The 19,594-nt window shown below is 54.6% G+C and overlaps 1 protein-coding gene across 3 annotated transcripts in view; it reads left to right on the plus strand.

The window, feature by feature from the left end:
• NCKAP1L (NCK associated protein 1 like) overlaps positions 1-19,594 on the plus strand; it is a 109,341-nt gene that overhangs the window by 23,804 nt on the left and 65,943 nt on the right. For all 3 annotated transcript variants that reach the window (XR_007769894.1, XM_050925782.1, XM_050925784.1), the window contains exons 5-12: positions 329-471; positions 829-919; positions 13,540-13,677; positions 14,112-14,160; positions 15,120-15,276; positions 16,497-16,553; positions 17,275-17,371; positions 18,308-18,417. Coding sequence is in view for 2 of the 3 variants with exons in the window: in XM_050925782.1 (XP_050781739.1) it covers positions 329-471; positions 829-919; positions 13,540-13,677; positions 14,112-14,160; positions 15,120-15,276; positions 16,497-16,553; positions 17,275-17,371; positions 18,308-18,417 (842 nt within the window). In the remaining variant the exon portion in view is untranslated. The remainder of the gene's footprint in view (positions 1-328; positions 472-828; positions 920-13,539; positions 13,678-14,111; positions 14,161-15,119; positions 15,277-16,496; positions 16,554-17,274; positions 17,372-18,307; positions 18,418-19,594) is intronic.

The following is a 19,594-nucleotide window of genomic DNA, read 5'->3' on the forward strand; positions in this document are numbered from 1 at the left end:
GTCCAATACCAACAGCCAGCAAGGCTGTGTTCAAAGAGCAGCCTGGGGCATGCTGGGCTGGGAGGTCCCCACCGCATGCCTGGCTTTGCAGCTCTCCTCTCTCAGGACCTTCCATCTCCATGCGCTGCATGCATTGCATTGTAGGGCACATCCCCTCCAGCAGGGGGCAGCACACACATGCCCCCCCGCCCCATGCACATGCAGACACACTTAGAGCAGGGCTCATCCCCTCCAGCAGGGGGCAGCGCTTGCACATGTGCACACACATATACACACACACGCTATTGTTCCTGGTCACTGACACCCCCCACTACGCTCTCCCCCACAGCACGTGAACTACGACCTCACCAAGAACTACCTGGACCTGGTGGTGACCTACACGTCTGTCATCCTGTTGCTGTCACGTATCGAGGACCGCAAAGCCCTGATTGGGATGTACAACTGTGCCCATGAGATGATCCAGGGCAGCGGGTGAGAGGGAACTGGGGGGAGGGGACTGAGGGGGGTTGTGCAGGAAAGGGTGGTTCACACAACACTGGGCTAGGCCACCCGGGATCCCTGCTGCTGGGTATGTGTGGGTCAGAGGGCTCCAGGGGGCAGTGTACAAATCCCAGAGGTAGTGCCCATGTGGAAGAATGAGATGCACTGGCAAAGCCTGCAAGGTCATTTGCCATGAGGTGCATGACCCAGGCATTGCATTGCAGTTCAGGGAGGGATGCACAACCCAGGCACTGGGGGGCAGTTTGCTGAGGGGTGCATAACCCAGGCAGTGGAACAGTTTGCTGAGGGGGCATGAACCAAATCTCTGCCCTTGCTGTCCCCATGCAGTGACCCCAGCTACGCTCGGCTGGCCCAGATGGTGCTGGAGTATGACACCCCACTCAAGAAACTCACAGAGGAGTTCGGGCCTCACACCAAGGTGAGTGACACTGGCAATGGGCTGTGCTCATGGGGGGAGGGGGTGGCTGGCACTGGTGATAACCACTGGACGCAGCAAGGGGCTGTGGACCAGGGGAGGGGATGGCTTGCACTAGTGATAATCACTGGGCACAGCGAGGGACTGTGGACCGGGGGAGGGGGTGGCTGGCACTAGTGATAATCACTGGGCACAGCAAGGGGCTGTGGACCAGGGGAGGGGATGGCTGGCAGTAGTGATAATCACTGGGCACAGCGAGGGACTGTGGACCGGGGGAGGGGGTGGCTGGCACTAGTGATATCTGCTGTTCCCAGCTGTCACTGCATGAGAGCAGAGTCTGGGCTGCATGCACGCGGGGCCGGTGCAACCATTTAGGCAGACTAGGCAGTTGCCTAGGGTGCCAAAGAGCGCCCTCAGATTTTTTTTTTTAAATGGTTGAGCAGCTGCTGCTGCTGGGACAGAGAGGGAGTCTGAGCTGCCGCAGTCATGCCTGCACGACCGCTCGCAGGCACCACTCATCACTGTTTGGAATGGTCAGTGTCCCCCTTAGAAATGCTAACAAGCTTATTCAGCGAAGTTTTGATGTACTCATGCATGCTATTAGATCGTCAATTAGCCATCAACGAGAAGAGTAAATGTCTTTTTGTTTGAAGTACCACTGAACACTAATCCGTCCACTGCCCTCTCCCTCCTGTGTTACTGCTTGAAGCAGAATCCTGGGTAACAGTAATGGGGATGCTGGATAAACCTTTTAAAATATTTCCCCTTTATAATGCCACATTTTTAATACAATTTTAAAATTAGATCGCATAATTTCAAGATCCCATCGATTTCCCCGTTTAGACAATTAAATTGCAATTGTCGGCATGAACATCATTTTAAAGCTGGGTTTTGAAAATCTAATTTAACTTCAAAAATTAATGACCAAAAGATGGGCACGTGAAGTAAGGTAAAAGTAATTAACCGAGGGTCTAGCATTCACTCCCAACACTGCAAAAGAGCTGAGAGATTTCCAAAGAAATCCGACACCACTACAGTGTATCATTCAAACGTGAGAACATAGTTACTACAGATAATAAATAATAAGTTACCTGGGTTGGAAATAGATCTTTGTGGAAGGGAAAGCAGGAAACTTGTCTTTTTGATTACAGGACTTATTTTGCTTCTGGATCCATTAAAATCATAACCGATTTTTTGGGGGAGGGGATGTGGGGAAGAAACTCTTTTCTCTACTAGGTTTGTTTATAGGCAGCTGAAAAGAAAAGTTAACTGGCTTTGCACAGAACTGAAACCTAAAGGTCTGTCCTCCCTCCTTCTCTACTCTGACCCCTCTGGGCTATTCCAAGTTAATTGTCATCTAATTGCCCAGCAAAGAAAGAGATAGTGGCAGCAATTAGACATAGCCCCCACCAGTTCAGGAGTCATTAACACAGTACAAAGATATGCTGCATGCTTTACAGGCACCCAGGCCTAATGAGGGACTGGGGGCAAGAGGAGCAGGGCTGAGCCCCTAGGGAGTGAGCCGCAGAGAGCCAGTGCCCAGGAGGCTGAGAGGGCAAGGGGCTGCAGGGGCGTCCCCACTGCTATTTAAAATGCAGATCCCACAGTGGTACCTCTCCATGGGACAGAGCCGGTTCCTCACAGAAGCTTCTGTCCAACAGCTCATCCTTCTGCAGCTGCTCTTTGTGCTCCAGCTCCATCCATGGCAGCTGAACCCCCTGTCCTGACTGCAGCCAACCCCTCATCCCCTGCCCTGCCTCCAGTCAGCCCCACACCCCTTCCCCTGCCTCCAGCCAACCCCTCACCCCCTGCCCTGCCCACAGCCAGCCCTGCACCCCCTGTCCTGCCCACAGCCAGCCTCACACTCCCTGCCCTGTCTCTAGCCAGCCCCACATCCCTGTATCCAGACAGCCCCTCACCCCCTGTCCGCAGCCAGCCCCACACCCCCTTCCCTGCCTCAACCAGCCCCACACCCGCTGCCCTGCCTGCAGCCAGCCCCTGCTGCACCTCCTGCCCTGCCCACAGCCAGCCCCAAACCTCCTGTCTCCAGCCACCCCACACCCCCTGTCCTGCCCACAGCCAGCCCCTCACTCCCTGCCCTGCATGCAGCCAGCCCCTGCTGCACTCCTTGCCCAGTCCATAGCCAGCTCCACACCACCTGTCTCCATCCAGCCCCTGCTGCAGCCCCTGCCCTGCACGCAGCCAGTCCCACACCCCCTGTCTCCAGCAACTCCACACCCTATCTCCAACCAGCTTCGCATCCCCTGCCCTGCCCAGAGCCAGCCAGCCCCACACCCTGTCAGGTTATTCAAATATTTTCATTAAATATGTAGGCTAAATAATGAAATTAATAAATTTTCAAGACGAATATGTATGAATTCTAATGAACAATGCCACATTATGCAGTATTCATTTTTGAAAGTTTATAATAAGCAATGCTCTGGGGGGAGGGGTTGGGGCAGAGGGCGCAAGGTGGAAGTTTCGCCTAGGATGCAAAATATCCTTGCACCGGCCCTGGATGCATGGTCCTGTGAGAGGGTGCCCCCTGCCCGCCCCAACCCCTGGCCTTTTCATTGGGCCCCTGCCCCCTGAGCCCCCTGACCCCTTCCTTTCCGCAACCCAATACGACTGCACACCCTGCAGCTGATTCGTGCTGAACCGCACCTAGGGAACAACTCTACACACTCGTGCTGCACACAGTCCCCTCCCTTGTTCAGCTGCAAAACTCTGGACAGTTTCCTTAATCACTGACAACACCTCTCCTGCCCCTGCACCTGAGGACATGTTGCCTTCTGCTGGAAAGGAGCTAGTCTCTGGCCCTCCCATTCTTGGATGCACCCTGCTTCCCTGTGTTACAGAGTCACCAGAATCCTCACCCACCTCAGTGGTTTCTGAGATCCCCTGCCCCTTCTCTGGGCTCTCCTCTGGGACACACTGCTCTCTGCTCCCTAGAGCCGGGTTTATCTCTGGTTCAAGCTGCAACTTGCTGACAGCTAACAACCTGGATAGTTCTCTCCTGGCAGGCGTTACACCCCCATCCCTTCCTGATGTGGTGTTGCCTCCAGCTGCAGTGCAGGAGTTGGTCTCAACCACCTTCCCACCTGGAAGCATGTGGCTTCCCCCTGCTGCAGAGGAATCAAGGAGACTCTCTCCCATTCTCTCAGTAGTTCCTGAGACCTTACCATTTCCCTTGGGGATCCCAGCATAAAACTCATTCTTGCTGTGGGTAAATACCTTAATCTGAGGTACACAGAAAAGATCATTACCAAGAAGCAGGCGACTAGGAGGTGTTCCACTACCCCCACTCTCAAAACACTTTCCAAATCTTCTCACACCACATGGGTTTTAGCTAGTGGTACAAGGAATCTGCTTTCACGGACCCCACAATCTCTGCCATTTGGCCAGGTAACATACTGGCCTTTAAAACCACACTCTGCTTAACCGGAGAGATCTGGGCCCCTGGATCCCTCTGCCCCAAGTACTCCCTGCCATTAATTTCGATAATCTTAGCATGCTCCATATCTGGTTCCGCAGAGGCTAACCTCACAAAACCAGTATGATAGTGTTAGGTAATAAAGCAAGTCCTCACTCACCTCTCCAGCACCCGAGTTCGTGCGGAGTTGGTATGGGGCACACAATTCTGTCAGAGACCAGACACCAATGCGTTGATCAACGGGCTCACACTATCCTTAGCTCTAAAAAGCTTTGGATTAAGTGTGGCCCCTTTATTAGGGGTGAGCATCAATATTTATACACAGAAGTAAACAAAGTGATTAACAAAAGATAATGGTCATGCATAATCAATCAAGATTTTACAGGAAAAGCAAGTTTAACAAGTAAATGCATAGAGATAAAGGCTAATGGCTACTTAATAAAGGGGGTGTCATGAGTAGTTTGCAGGTCAGTGCTTTGTTCGATAAAGGGTTCAGAAAGGATTATGCAGAGACGGCCAGTCTGGGTGTGTTTTGGCTCCCCAAAGTTCACCAAAAGTTTAGACCCAACATTCCTCCATTTGTAGCTTTGAGATAACTATTAATCAAAAAGCTACACCCTATTTCAAGATCTCAAGGGCCGCTTGGCAATTTCAGCCTGGGCCAATTCGAAGAGAGTAAGGCTTTTAGCTGAAGTGAGAAAAGAATAAACTGACTTACATGAGTTTATGAGGGAGGGGACACACTGAATACAGCAACACAGTATTATAAGGACTATTATGGCCCCAACAACACCCACCAAGAGTTTTTTTTTTTTTTTTAACCCACCCAAATCCGGGCAGCCAATTTCATAAGGCTCCCCACCAATCATAAGGTGGCTGGCCAGAGGAGTAGTTTTAGCCATTTCCCTTAGGTGTTTGGTACGTTGAAAAGTGTTAGAGTAGGTGTCATTTACAAAAACACAGCATTCTTCATAAGCAGAAAATAAACTAAAAAAGCATAAAAAAAACATACAGTTGTCAGAATAAAGGGTCCTCTCATTTTTTTCGAGTCAATTTAAGTCTAATGTCTGAGAGAGGTAAGCTGGTCCACTGGTCGAAGGCAGTGTCCTCAGTGGTGACAAGAGCTGCTGGTCCGTCACTGTGGTCCACTAAGGCTGGCTTGACGTGGGAGTGGTGGATCCAAGATTTGCGTCCTTCCAGGAACACTGCAGTCTGGGTTGTTAAAAGAACTTGGTGGGGTCCAGTAAACCTTGGCTGGAGGGTGTCGTCACGAACGAACTTTTTGGCCCAGACGAAGTCCCCTGGTTGGAACGGGTGGATCTGTTCCTCCAGCGGCACGGTCTGGGAAAACTGCGAGGCTTTCCAAAGGGTACGGAGGCGAGCCTGTAGGGAGACAAACTGACACGCGGTTAAATGATCCCCTCCCAATAGTGAAACATCAGCACGTGGTAGCGCCCCGCCTTTGAAAGGGGGGGTGTTCATAGAGCAGTTCAAAGGGGGATAATCCCAATGCGCGGGTTGGGCGAGTACGAAGGTGAAACAGGACCAAGGGAAGTACCTGAGGCCACTTTAATCCTGTTTCCTGACAGTATTTAGCCAATGTAAACTTAAGTTCCCTATTCATACGCTCAACTTTCCCGCTAGACTGGGGGTGGTAGGGTGTATGAAAGGAGTGTGAAATGTTCTAAACGGCCAAGGACATGACCAGTAAAGTGAGGTCCGCGATCTGAGTCGAGCACAAGAGGGATGCCAAAACGGGGTACAATATCTCTAAGGAGAATTTTCGCCACTGTGGCAGCAGTACAATTAGCAGTAGGAAAAGCTTCGACCCAGGAAGTCAGAGGGCAAACCAAAACAAGGAGGTGCTTTTTCCCAAAAGCCTTTGGCATATCTGCAAAGTCAATTTGAAGATGTTGAAATGGAGCAGCAGGCGGAGGTCTTCCACCCTTAATTTTGTTAAGAGGCGGAGCAGGTCCATTACGCTGACATGTGCTGCATGCTTTCACTATTGATAGGCAATAGGGTTGAATGCCTGGAGCATACCAAAAGCGAGCGATAGTGTCCACGAGGGCGTGCGTGCCGTAGTGACCCCCTTTATCATGGTGCCAGCGAACTGCCACGGGGTATGTGGAGCGAGGGAGGCAGGCTCGGCCATCTGGCATAAGCCAGGTCCCTTTGACCAGAGTGGCCCCGAGGCTCTCCCACGATTGTAGTTCAGCAGCAGGTACTGGTACGGGGTGCGGTGGAGTAAAGGAGGAGGCTGCAATAGCCAATGTGGGCATGGCTAAAGGTAAGGTGGCAGCCTTCTTAGCGGAGGCGTCAGCCAGGGCATTCCCACGGGTAACGGGGCTACTATCTTTAGTATGGGCCCGGCAGTGAACTACAGCCAGGACAGAGGGTTTTTGGAGGGTGTCCAAAAGCTTGTGGATGAGGGGGAGGTGCTGAATGGGTTTACCGGCAGCTGTCTGGAAACCTCGAAACTTCCAGAGGTGGATATGACAATGCACAACTCCAAAAGCATATTTGCTATCAGTAAAAATGGTAACGGTCTTACCAGCGGCCAACTGGCAAGCTCGGGCCAGGGCATAGAGTTCAGCGGCTTGGGCTCCCCAGTTGCCTGGCAGTGAGGCGGCCTCTTGAATGTCCCATTCAGAGGTGACAGCATAACCAGTGAAACGCTTGCCATCAACATAGAAGGAGCTTCCGTCCGAGAAGAGGATGCAATCGGGGTTGTCCAGTGGCACGTCAAACAGGTTGTCTCTTATCTGTAAGATGCTGTAAACTACTTCCACACAGTCGTGCTGATCCTGGAGGACTGGCAGGTCAGGAAGCAAGGTAGCTGGATTAAGGGGTCCACACCTTTCAAAAATTAGGTTAGTGTCTTCTAAGAGTTCGGCCTCTAGCTGTTGCTGACGATGGGCCGAAAAGACTTGGGTTGTGCCCCTACTCAGAAGGGCTGACAAGGCATGAGAGGTCCAAACCGTGGTAAAATGACCCAGGGTTAGGCTCTTTGCCTTTGTGATCAGCAGGGCAGCTGCTGCCAGAGTCCGGGTGCAGGATGGGGTTCCCTGAGCGACAGGGTCGATTTGCTGAGAGTAAAAAGCAAGCGGGAAATGGTGGGGCCCGCTCAGCTGGGTAAGGACACCACTAGCAATTCCGCCCCTCTCGTGGACAAAAAGGTGAAAGGGTTTGCTGTAATTGGGGGGACGGAGAGACATGGAGGAGGCCACACTGTCCTTGAGTAACTGAAAGGCTTGAATAGTGTCCGGGGACCACTACAAAGGGTCAGGAGCAAGGTTAGCAGTGAGTCGGTGGAGCGGTTTGCTTAACTCCCCGCAGGACGGCAACCAGGGGCGACAGAAGCCAATTAATTTTAAGAAACCTCGAAGTTGTTTCTTGGTGTTCGGTAGAGGGCAGTTTTGAATAGTCTTTATGCGGGCTGGGTTCATCTGTCTTCCCTCTGGGGTTAACAGGAAGCCCAGATATCGGACCTTTTGTGAGACCCACTGAATCTTTTTAGGGTCTACCTTGTGGCCTCTGGTGTGTAGGTATAATAAAAGTGCCTTACCATCGATGCGGAGGGCAGCTTTTTCGCGATTACCTAATAGGATGTCATCTACGTATAGGACCAATGTGGATCCCTGCAGACTGGTGAAACCTTCCAAGTCGTGGCGGAGGCACTGGCTGAAAATCGTGGGGCTGTCTCTGTAGCCTTGAGGGAGTCGTTGCCAGACATAACTTTGTCCCTCCCAGGTGAAACCAAAGAGATACTGAGAGTCTGGGTGCACAGGAATGCTGAAAAAAGCTGATTTTAAGTCAATAACAGTGAACCACTCAGCATCCCAGGGGATTTGGCTGATGATAGTAGCTGGGTCAGGAACTACTGCATGAAGAGGGACCACATACTGATTAACAACTCGTAGATCCTGTACAAAGCGCCAACGAACAGGGTCTCCGTCCTTTTTAGGAGGCTTTTTGACAGGCAGTATAGGGGTGTTACAGGGAGTGCGCTGAGGGCGGACTAGCTTTTGTGCAATGAATCCCTCGATAATGGGGCGGATGCCCTCCCGGGCTTCCAGCGACAGGGGGTATTGAGGGACTGACGGGGGGGTTAAGGAAGGCTTCACCTGAATCCTTACGGGCTCTGCCGAAAGGAGCAGGCCAACATCAGTGTCAGAAATTCCCCAGAGGGTTGGAGGCAAGTCAGTGAGGTCAGGGGAGAGAGAGGGGGGTGTTTCCCAATTACCCTGAGTAGGGGCCGAATCTCCTAACACTGTCATCAATAATCCTACCCCTTCAGGAGTGCAGGTTAAAGTAGCCTCAAGCTTACAGAGTAAATCCCGGCCCATCAAAGGGATCGGACAAGCTGGGGAAAAAAGAAAACGGTGAGGAAAACATTTATCAGCATAAACAACATTCAAAGGCAAAGTGAGTTCCAGAGACTGTGGGTTGCCCTCCACCCCAGTCGCAGTTTTAACCTCAGAGGATAGCCAGGGAGAGGGGGCATGATTTAAAAGAGAGAAAGTAGCCCCAGTATCAATGAGGAAAGAGACAGGCAGTCCCTGGACTGAAAGGGTTAAACGAGGCTCTTTGCTGGGAGGGGAGAAAGTGAGAAAGGAGCCGGCTAAAGACATTAAGGAAATAAGACCATCACATTGTTTGTCTTCGCCCCCGGGGTACCGTCATTGAGGAGGCTGAGTTTGCTGCAGCTGCTGCTGTTTCCCGTAGTTGATCCAGGCCTGGGGAATGGGCTGAGCTGGTGGTGCACCTGTAAAGGCATCTCTCTAACTATACTTTTATTACTCGCAAGAGATTTGACGGGGACATCCTCTGGGCTATCCTCAGGGGGGGGCATGCACCCTGCTGTATCTGTTTGGACATTAGCCTAGTAACTACTCCTCCCGAGGTTTGCCCCTCCATTTCCTCCTCATCCTTCTGCAGAAATTCCAATTTGGGATTCTGCAGATTCCCCTCTGCTACATGGAGAGAGTCCCCCTGCGGAGGAATAGGGGCAGGTGCAGAGGGGACCAGCTGACGAGTCAAAACACGCCGTGGTCTACACCCTTCATCGAAATAACCTGGAGGGGGTTCACTCTCGGGAGAGTACCTGACTGCCATAATTTTTAAAGATTTCCACAGCTCTGCTGCTGTGTCCCAACAAAACCAGTAACATAACTGTCCCGGATGGTCTTTTTCGATCCGGCTCTTTACTCCTCTTAAGGCAGCCTGTTCGAAAGAGCCATACGAAGGCCACCTCATCTCCGGGTCGGCCAATACCGCGGTATACCCAGTCCAATTCCTTACACATAGTGTGTACAACTTCTTCCTAGACATTCCTGTCTGTACTGGGAGTTTCCCTTCGTTCCATAACTTATTTACAATCCCCAACGGACTCTCAAGAGGCACGCTAGTCCCTTGACCCATGGTGTCTGACAGGAGCCCTCCAACCGGCGTTTACCCTGCTGTCCAGTACACGACCCCTCAATATTGAATTGGCTGGGAGAAATCTCCTGTGGCGCCTTGCCAATTCATATATGAGTGGTCTGACCACTGGACAGAGGTACCGCACCAGAAGGAATCCCGGACGAGCCCCCAAATTGTTAGGTAATAAAGCAAGTCCTCACTCACCTCTCCAGCACCCGAGTTCGTGCGGAGTTGGTATGGGGCACACAATTCTGTCAGAGACCAGACACCAATGCGTTGATCAACGGGCTCACACTATCCTTAGCTCTAAAAAGCTTTGGATTAAGTGTGGCCCCTTTATTAGGGGTGAGCATCAATATTTATACACAGAAGTAAACAAAGTGATTAACAAAAGATAATGGTCATGCATAATCAATCAAGATTTTACAGGAAAAGCAAGTTTAACAAGTAAATGCATAGAGATAAAGGCTAATGGCTACTTAATAAAGGGGGTGTCATGAGTAGTTTGCAGGTCAGTGCTTTGTTCGATAAAGGGTTCAGAAAGGATTATGCAGAGACGGCCAGTCTGGGTGTGTTTTGGCTCCCCAAAGTTCACCAAAAGTTTAGACCCAACAATAGGTTCCAATTGCTTGGGGGGTTTCTGTGTTGAGGACGGCAGAACTAACATGAGCTGTTGGTTGCCTGCTTCCTCCTAGCACAGGGCGTTTATGCCTCAGATGCTGGTTGGACTTACATTGATAGCACTTTTTGGGCTCTCCTGCTCTTACAGGATGTTTGGGACAAGGGTTAGAGGAATGGTTTTGGGGAGGTGAGTACTTGGCCTCCCAGCCATCCTCCCTCTTGCTAGGGATAAAATGGGATCTTCCCTTCTCACCAGCTTTAAACACCTCTTTCAGTGGGTTGTTTTCAGTAGACACCTGGATCCATTCAAAGGCATCAGCAAGAGACGCCATCTCATCCACAGACTTTACATCTTTGTCCCATAGACGCTGCTTTACATCAGCCTTACACATGTCTAGGAAATGCTCTTGAGCAACAAGATCCAGCATTCCCTCAAAGCTTGTAACACCTTTGCCCCTCACCCACTTTCCCATCAAATTTTTCATTTTGTTCTCATATTCCTCATTACTAATACCAGTATCCCTCTTAACATTTCTAAATTTAATGCTGTATGTTTCAGGGGAATCTGAAACCTTCTCAAAAGCGTTTTTAAATTTACAGTAGTCTAAAAGCATCCTCAATAGGCATTTCATTTAATACCTTTAGAGCTTTACCAGTTAATTTTGCAATCAGCGCAGGAACTCTCTTAGCCTCAGGGATCTCATGCACTGCACACAGCCTTTCAACGGCGCTCAGATATTCAGCAATATTGTCTGCCTCATTGTATGCAGGATATAAATGGTCCCAATTGTGGATTTTTGGAGTGATGGGAATTGCTGGGACTGGTGGGTTCTGGTTCTGCTTCTCTAGCAGGTTCACTTGGTGTTTTTGCTCTCTCTCTCTTCTCCCACTCTCCTTTATCTCCAGTTCTTTCAGGTCCAATAGTCTCTGGTGCTCTCTTTCCTTTTCTGCAACCTGCAGCTTCAAAAGCTCTTTCACAATCGCTTCACTGCTTTCACTCATTTTCCTGATTTTTCTATCCCTACTTCCCTCGCCCAAAATAAGCAAACAGAAAATAAACCGGTAGCCTCCTCCTGACTCTCCTTAGTCACCACACTTAAAGCCTTCACTTAAAATCTTTACACTAGTGTACGAAGTGCAAATCTTGCTCAGTACAACAAGCTGTGTATTTCACTCTGCTCGCTGCGCCACTGCAATGAGATCCCCGGGGTGCAGCCTGGGATCGTGGGACCACTGTGCCCCCTTAACTCTCTCCAGCCTGGGCTGTCTCTCATAATGCCTTGTTAGTGACCAGCAGCAAACCCCTCCAGGTGCTGGTATCACTCAGCACAAAAGCATGTGGAGCCCCACACCCAGCTAGATGCTCCCAGAGCCACTCACAAATCACACAGAAAAAGGGACCAGAGCCAAATCCCCACAGCTCCCAGCACTGTACCCCAGGAGTATACCATCTTGCACTGCTCCAGACAAGCAATACAGATTTATTAATTGGTTCACCACTTCATTAATGGAAAGTGGATATACACTAGCCTTTGCAAAACCTGAGCAGATTTGCCCTACACCTCATACAAACTCACTGGTAAAGATAAACAATTAAACATATTTATTGACTGTAAAAGGTAGCTTTTAAGTGATATTGAGTGATTGGCAAAAAGTCAGTTAGTTACCAAAGAAAAATAAATATAAGCACACAATCTAAACTCTCAGTCTTATTAGACTGGGCAACATCTAGCTTAAGCAGTTTTTCTCACCCCACTGGATATTGCAGTCCATAGTATACAGATTTCCTCCTTGAAATCTGGGCCAGTCCCCTCAGCTGGAGGCTTCAGAGTGTCCTTGATGCCTGCAGCATAGGTGGGTGAAGGAGAAAGACCCAGTATGTCTGCTTTATACCTCTATCTACTCTATCTGTCCATCCTGTCTGTTTTATACCCTCAGTCCATGTGCTTGGGGAACACAAGTCCAGGCATGTCTGGGGGGCACTGCTGAGTCTCCAGGCAAGGCTGAGCAATTCCCCTGGGTGTGACCTCCATGCAGGTGAATCACTGAATTGTAGCTCCCTTGCTGGACAATGGTTGTTGATGGGTTGTTTGAAACCCCCCCCCCCCCCGGTGTTGGTTACTTTCCTTGCTGTTGTTTCTGGGGAGCTAATATCTGGTTGATTCCCCAACTTACAGCATGTTTTAGTGACCACTATACAACACACTTCTCGTAACTTCATATGCATTAATGATACACATATATGGATAGAGAAATGACTTTCAGCAGATCATAACCTTTCCCCAGATACCTTACAAGGCATGCTTTATACGATTATATGAAAATGAAGAATATGGGGGTTACAGGACGCTTCCCCAAGGTATAGAACAGCTGTTCTCAAACTTTTGTACTGGTGATCCCTTTCACATAGCAAGCCTCTGAGTGCAACCCCCCCTTATAAATTAAAAACACTTTTTATATATTTAACACTATTATAAATGCTGGAAGCAAAGTGGAGTTTGGGGTGGAGGCTGACAGCTCGCAACCCCCGATGTAATAACCTCACACCACCCTGAGGGGCTCTGATCCCCAGTTTGAGAACCCCTGCTATAGAATGTCACAGACCCCCACTCCCGACTCTCTTCTTCGTGAGTTGTCCCCTGCACTCAGTTGGACCCTGGGTTCAGTGGCTCCTCCTGTAAGGTTTGGGGAGGGGTCTTTAGATCTGGACAGGCTTGTGCCCACCTGCCACCTGGAATTCAATAAGGCACAGCTGGCATGCAGTTGTGCCAGCCTGGCCTGGTGTGCATGTGTGCTTATGCTGATGGTGCATGTGAGGAGCTGGACGCTGCTTGTGGGGCCATGTGTGTGAGACTGGAGATGTGGTATGGACAGCTCCTGGCTCGCTCCAGATTCGCAGCCAGGGGCAGCTGAGATCTGAACCTGCCCCAGCAGGACTGGCCCGACATCCAGCCCCAAACCTAGCTCCACATAACGCTTTATGCCTGGCCCCAGGCCCCCTATGGTGCTATCCTCACCTGAGAGCAGCACATGGTTACGGGCCCATTTCTGGCCCCCAGCATTCCTTCTAGGAGGTTGTGTAGTTGTAGCTGTAGCTGTTGTATTGCTGCTGCTGCCCCTGCTAACTGCCCCCTGCCCCCTCCAGGCCGTGACCAGTGCACTTCTGTCTCTCCATTTCCTCTTTGTCCGGAGGAACCAGTCGGCTGAGCAGTGGCGCAGCGACCAGCTCCTGAGCCTGATCAGCAACTCGGCCACCATGCTGAGCCCGGCCAGCTCGGATGTCGTGAGTCTGGCCTTCCGGGGCCTGGGGGTGCAGAGCTCAGGGAGTGTTGCCCGCAGGACACTGTATGATGGCTCTGCCCACAGCTGGCTTGCCCAGTTGAGGGGATCCCAGGGGGCTGGGACAGACCCCCACCCCTTGTCCAGCAGTGTAGGGACCAGTGTAGGGACTCCCAGCATGCATGGCCAATCCCTCTCTGTGGGGAGCGAGGGCAGTCGCCATGCCAGGGTGCCTCTTGGTGCAGCCATTCAGGTAGGACCCGGTGATCCCAAGTGCTTGGCCATGGGGACTGGGGGGCTGGGTCAGCTCACAGGGCCAAGGGGGCAGTGAGGGTCAAGAGCCAGGACAGCGGCTCTGCCCCAGTGTCCGTTCCTAGTGGCGAGTGGCTGGGAAGGGCCATGGAGAGCAACGCTGAGGAACGGCCCCTCTCTCCACAGATGGCCTGCGAGTACCTGTCACTAGAGGTGATCGAGCGCTGGATACTGAGTAAGTCACTCTGCACCTGGTGGGAAGGGGCCTCGGGGGGGCCCATGCCCCACCTGGCATCCACCCATCCCCATACGCACCCTTCACAGTACGAGGCCCCCAGTGTGGTGGGCAGGCAGTTGGCAGGGAAGGGTTAACACTCATCACATCACCTGCCTGGTCCTGCGGGATCAGGCAGGTCCCACCTCTCTGAAAGTTACAAGCACCAGAGACCAGAGAATGCCCAGCCCAGCCAGGAGCCTGGCCCCGGACCCCTGCCCAGCCCTGACCATTACCTCACACTAGCAGCCCCAATCTGGGGCCTTGGTGCTGGGGATCGCTGCCCCTTTTGGCCCAGCAGCACCCGCGTCTGCTGACCTCTCGATGCCTGGCAGTGCCAGCTTGCCCCCTGGTGATGGGAGGGGGCAGGATGGGGAGTTGGGGTTGGCAGCTCCTCTGTGCGCCTTGTACCCCTGACATCCCCCTCGCTACGCCCCTTCCCCTCCTGTACCCTTGTGCCCTTCACCCCTGCCACCCATGCCCTGCCAGATACTGTATCCCTGACATGCCACACCCCAGGGTCCCTCGACCCCTGCCGCCCCAGCCCCAATGCCCCTCATCCCTGCCACTTCCTCCCAGTGCCCTGCCATGCACCTGCGACCCCACCCCCTGTGCCTCCTGACCCCTGCTGCCCCAGCTCCTGTGCCCCTCACCCCTGCTGCCTCCTTCCTGTGCCCTGATACCTACTGTATGCCTGCCATGCCCCACCCCCGGGCCCCTCGCTCCTGCCGCCCCAGCCCCTCTGCCCCTCGCTCCTGCCACCTCGCCCCTGGTGCCCCTCGCTCCTGCCACCTCTTCTCCTGACCTGCCACGTTCTGCATCCCTGCCATGCCCCTGTGCCCCTTGCCCCCCTCTGCCCCATCCGTGTTCCTCACCTCCCTGCTGTGCTCCTGACCCCTCCCCTCTGCCCCTTCCTGCAGTTGGCTTCCTCCTGTGCCACGGCTGCCTGAGCTCAAACCCGCAGTGCCTGGAGCTGTGGAAGCTGGGCCTGCAGGGCTCGCTCTACATCAGCCTCATCCGCGATGATGCCCTGCAGATCCACAAGGTCACCGAGGAGTTCTTCGGCAGTCTGAAAGGGTAACAGGGCGCTGGGGGGGCAGCAGGTGGGGGTTGCTGGCATGCATGGGGACTGGCATGGGCATGGAGAGTGGCTGCTGGGGTAAGGTAGGTTGGGGGTGGAAGGCAGGTGGTGGGGACAGGGGGGCGTCTGGCAGGGAGACGGAGCATAGCTGCTGAGGGCAGGGCAGTGGCCGGGAGGCAGTGGGCAGCTGGTGTGGAGAGGTGGCTGGTGAAGGTTGGAGGAGGATTCCTATCAGACCCAGGGGAAGGGCAGGGAGTGCCCTAAGTGACTAGTACCGTGTCCCGGCTCCCAGGATCGGTGCCACACCCCAGCTTTGGGACAGGCCCTTGAAGGGACCCCTTTAATGTGCTGGACCCCAAGGTGGTCTCACTTTCTCCAGGGCAGCCATGGGGCCTCCCAGCCTCCTGAGACTGACCATCGGGGCTCCAGCCCTCCTGCCCCACCCCGGGAGCTCTGCTCAGCAGCTCCCTGAGCCAGGCTCCTGGTGCCGCTGGGTCCCCTCGTCAGAGCCGGACGTCCCTTCCCCATCTCCCCCAGCCCAGCTGTGTCCCCTGGAGCCCAGTACTGGAGTCCTCAGCAGAGCGACCCAAAGGGGAAAGCACAGGCTGACCTGGCCAGGCCGGGGCCCCAGGGAGCTCCTTTTTCAGGCCTCGTATCTCCCTCTCTGACTTCCTCCCTTCCTCAGCTCCCAGGGGCTGGGGGTTCCTTCCAGCAGCCAACACTCAGTGACCCACCTCCCCCTACCCAGGCCTGCTCTCCAGGGGAGCCTGCTCCTCCCACTTGGTGCTGGGCATGAGGTGTCACTGATCTGCTGACTGGACTTTCCATTGAGATGGGTCAGCCTCAGCCAGACTTTTAGTGACCTTCAGGGTCAGCTAGCCAGGCAACCCTCCCTCCCTGCCTCATCTCTTAGCCAGCCCCAAGTGCAAACTTAACCCTTGTCCCCTTCACAGGGTAGCAATGCACAGTCTGGGGGAAACTGAGGCACGTACAGGCGTCAAAAATATTACAGAAAATTCCCACTTTGTCACATGCAACAAAGTCTGTGCTGGAGTCCAGTGGGTTGGGGACGGTAGGGGGCTGAGCTGCGCTGGAGGCTGTGCCAGGGGCTCTGCTTTAGGTGGCTGCACTGGGGGCTGTGCTAGGGCTTTGCCGGGGCTCAGGGCTGGCTGAGGGCTGCCCTGGTGATCAGCACTCACTCTCGCCCCCTCCGCAGGTATGGGAAGCGGGTGGCCGATGTCAAGGAGTGCAAGGAACATGCTGTGGCGCACAGGTAAAAGGTGCCGAGGCCTTGAGCACCATCCACACCTGGGTCCTGGGTCATCCATGGGGATGGGGGTTAGTGCCTGTGGTGGGGAGGTCCCCTTGGCACTGTTCAGTGCCCATTGCAGTGTGGGCAGGCCAGGCGTCCAACACGCCTCTGCTAACACACAGCACCTCGTGCTGCTCCAGTCCTGCTCCACTGCCCTACCCATGCCCTCAGTCCCCACCCCATAGTCCCTGCTGTCCCAGCCCTGGGCTCCTCCACCACGGCTCTACCAGTGCTTCCAGTCCCGCTCCGCAACCCCTGCTATCCCAGCCCTGGGCTTCCTTCCAGCTCTGACAGTGCCCCCAGTCTCCTCCCATGGCCCCTGCTATCCTAGCCCTGGGTTCCCCCCGAGCTCTGACAGTGCCCCCAGTCCTGCCCCACAGCCCCTGCTATCCCAGCCCTGGGCTCCCTCCCAGATCTGACAGTGCTCCTCAAGCCCGACCCATGGCCCTTGCTGTCCCAGCCCCACACTGGTTTCAGGGATGAGAGATATTTGCCCCTCATTACTCCCCTGATGTGGCTGCCCCACCCAACCCCCCTGCATGGCCCTGCTGTAGCCGCATCCACAATGGAGTGAGCAGCCTTGGACACCCTGGGGCTGGGCTGGGCTGTGGGGTGGGCATGGAACTGAGGTGGGGGTGGGCAGTGCAGTGTCCAGCGCAATCACCTGCCCCCCCTTGCACAGTGGCCCGTTGCACCGGAACCGGCGGGCTTTCCTACGCAACGCAGTGCGGGAGCTGGAGGTGCTGCTGAGCGACCAGCCGGGGCTGCTGGGCCCTAAGGTGAGGGGGCAGGGCGGGGCTGGAACTGGGAAGGGGAGTGAGCGTGTCTGTGTGCATGCGTGTGCATGTGTGTGAACATGTATGGTCCCTGTGGTGCCATGTGTTTTTATGTCCAGTGCCCCTCTGCCCCACATCCTGCCGGTCACACTGACAGGGAGTGCTCCGGTCTCTGCCCTGCAGTCCCAGGTCTAGGGGGACAAGGGGTCTCACCCGATGGTCAGACCATGCAACGCTCCTCCGGTTCCAGCAGTTCCAGACGGCTGGCCAATCTCCCGCTGTGCTCCCTCTCGTCTCTTGTTCAGTCCCAGTCAGTGTCTGAGCCCCAGGCCCTCGGCCGAGATGTCCCCTGGGGTTTCTTTGTCTTGGGTAGGCTCAAGGGTGCATCTTCCCTGGGCAGTGAGGCAACGGGCTCAGCCCCAGGCTGTCCTTTGTCTTGGGTGGGCTCAAGGATGCATCTTTCTTGGGCAGTGAGGCAACAGGCTCAGCCCCGGGCTGTCCCTTGTCCCTGGCCCTGTGACAGGTTTCTCCCCCTCGGGTTCGGAGCCTAATAACCCCGTGTCCACAGCTCAGACATAATTTCCCGTACCAAAGTCTGGCAATACCAGGACAATCAGCTAGCTCTTAGCTCTCAGCAGAGCCCCCCTCGTCCCTCTGCAGTGCCATAGGGAGGAAATGGTCAGACACAGACGTAAACCCACCAGGGCACGTGTGGGCCTGCCTGCGTCGCAGGGCCATGCCGTGAGGTTTGTTTCCTCTCCATTGCCCCTGTGAAGAGATTCCCCCCATCCCAGGTAGCCCTGAATGACCCCATGCCCCTGGCTGCCTGTGAGGGGAGGTTATTTGGCTCTGATGGCCCCTCCCCTGTTTGCTGTCTGGTTTGTGGTGGTGCCTGTGAGCCCTGCCTGGAGCTGACCCCACCGATCTCCGCCCTGCCAGGCTCTCTGCGTCTTCGTGGCGCTCTCCTTGTGCCGCGACGAGGTGAACTGGCTGGTGCGTCATGCTGAGCATGTCACTAAGACCAAGACCCCTGAGGACTACGCTGACAGGTCAGGGCAGGGCCAGGCTTGCAGGAGGCGGGGTGGGACTGGGGGGATGGGACCTAGGGTGTCCTGGGCAAGGGGTGGTGGTCCAAGGTGAAGTCTGGTTGTCAGGGAGTGGGGGGTAGGGACAGGCTTTGGGGTGGTCTGGATCTTCGGGGTGGGCCAGACCCTGGGTGGGTCTGGTTCTGGGTGTGACAGGCCGTGGTGGATCTAACTGTCAGGGGCAGGCCAGTCCCTGGGTGGGTCTGGCTGTTGGGGCTGGGGGACCCTGAGGGAGCCTGGCTCTGCTTGGGGGAGGGACCGGCACTGGGGGGTCTGGCTCTGTGGGCAGGATCAGGCACTGGGAGGGTCTGGTTCTGTGTGGGGGGGGGGAATTGGTGGGGGCTGGCTCCGTGTGTTGGACTAGGCCCATTGTGGGGTCTGGCGCGGAGAGGGGGAGGCACTGGGCAGGTCTGGCTCTGGGGAGGGGAGGCAATGTGGGGGGGTGCCTGGCTCCTTAGGGGGACAGGCCCATGGTGGGTCTGGCTCTGTGCGGGGTAGGCACTGGGAGGGTCTGGGTCTGGGGTGGGGGGGAATTGGTGGGGGCTGGCTCCGTGTGTGTGTTGGGGGGGTAGGCCCATTCTGGGTCTGGTGTGGATAGGGGGAGGCACTGGGCAGGTCTGGCTCTGGGGAGGGGAGGCAGTGTAGGGGGGTGTCTGACTCTTGAGGGGGACAGGCCCATGGTGGGTCTGGCTCTGTAGGGAGTAGACACTTGTGGATGGCCTGGTTCTTGAAGGGGACAGGCACTAGGGGGGTCTGTCTCTCGGGGGTGGGGGAGACAGACACTATCCACCGTGAGACATGGGAGGCCGAGTGGGGTGCACTGGACCCCTAGGCCCCCTGGGCAGAGGAAAAGGTCAGGGTCTCTGCTCAGGGCCCCGCAGCATGGGGGCATTGGTTTGGAGGTAGGAAATTGAACCAAGTGACATGGCATTAATTTGTGGCCCTGGTGACAATCCTGTGCCCAATTCAGCCAGCAGCGCGTGGCCCATACCCTAGCACAGGTGTGCAAAGGGGGGGTGGCTGCTGCAAGGCCCAAGTGGCACCCACTCTGCCTGGTGTGGCCTGACAGGATGTGGGCCAAGAGCGAGCGAGGGGAGATGGGAAATTGTTACACCAATTATATTAGACCAGTAAAAAACCA

The sequence above is a fragment of the Gopherus flavomarginatus genome, chromosome 16 (genome assembly GCF_025201925.1).
Source record: "Gopherus flavomarginatus isolate rGopFla2 chromosome 16, rGopFla2.mat.asm, whole genome shotgun sequence".
Taxonomy (NCBI): Eukaryota; Metazoa; Chordata; order Testudines; family Testudinidae; genus Gopherus; species Gopherus flavomarginatus.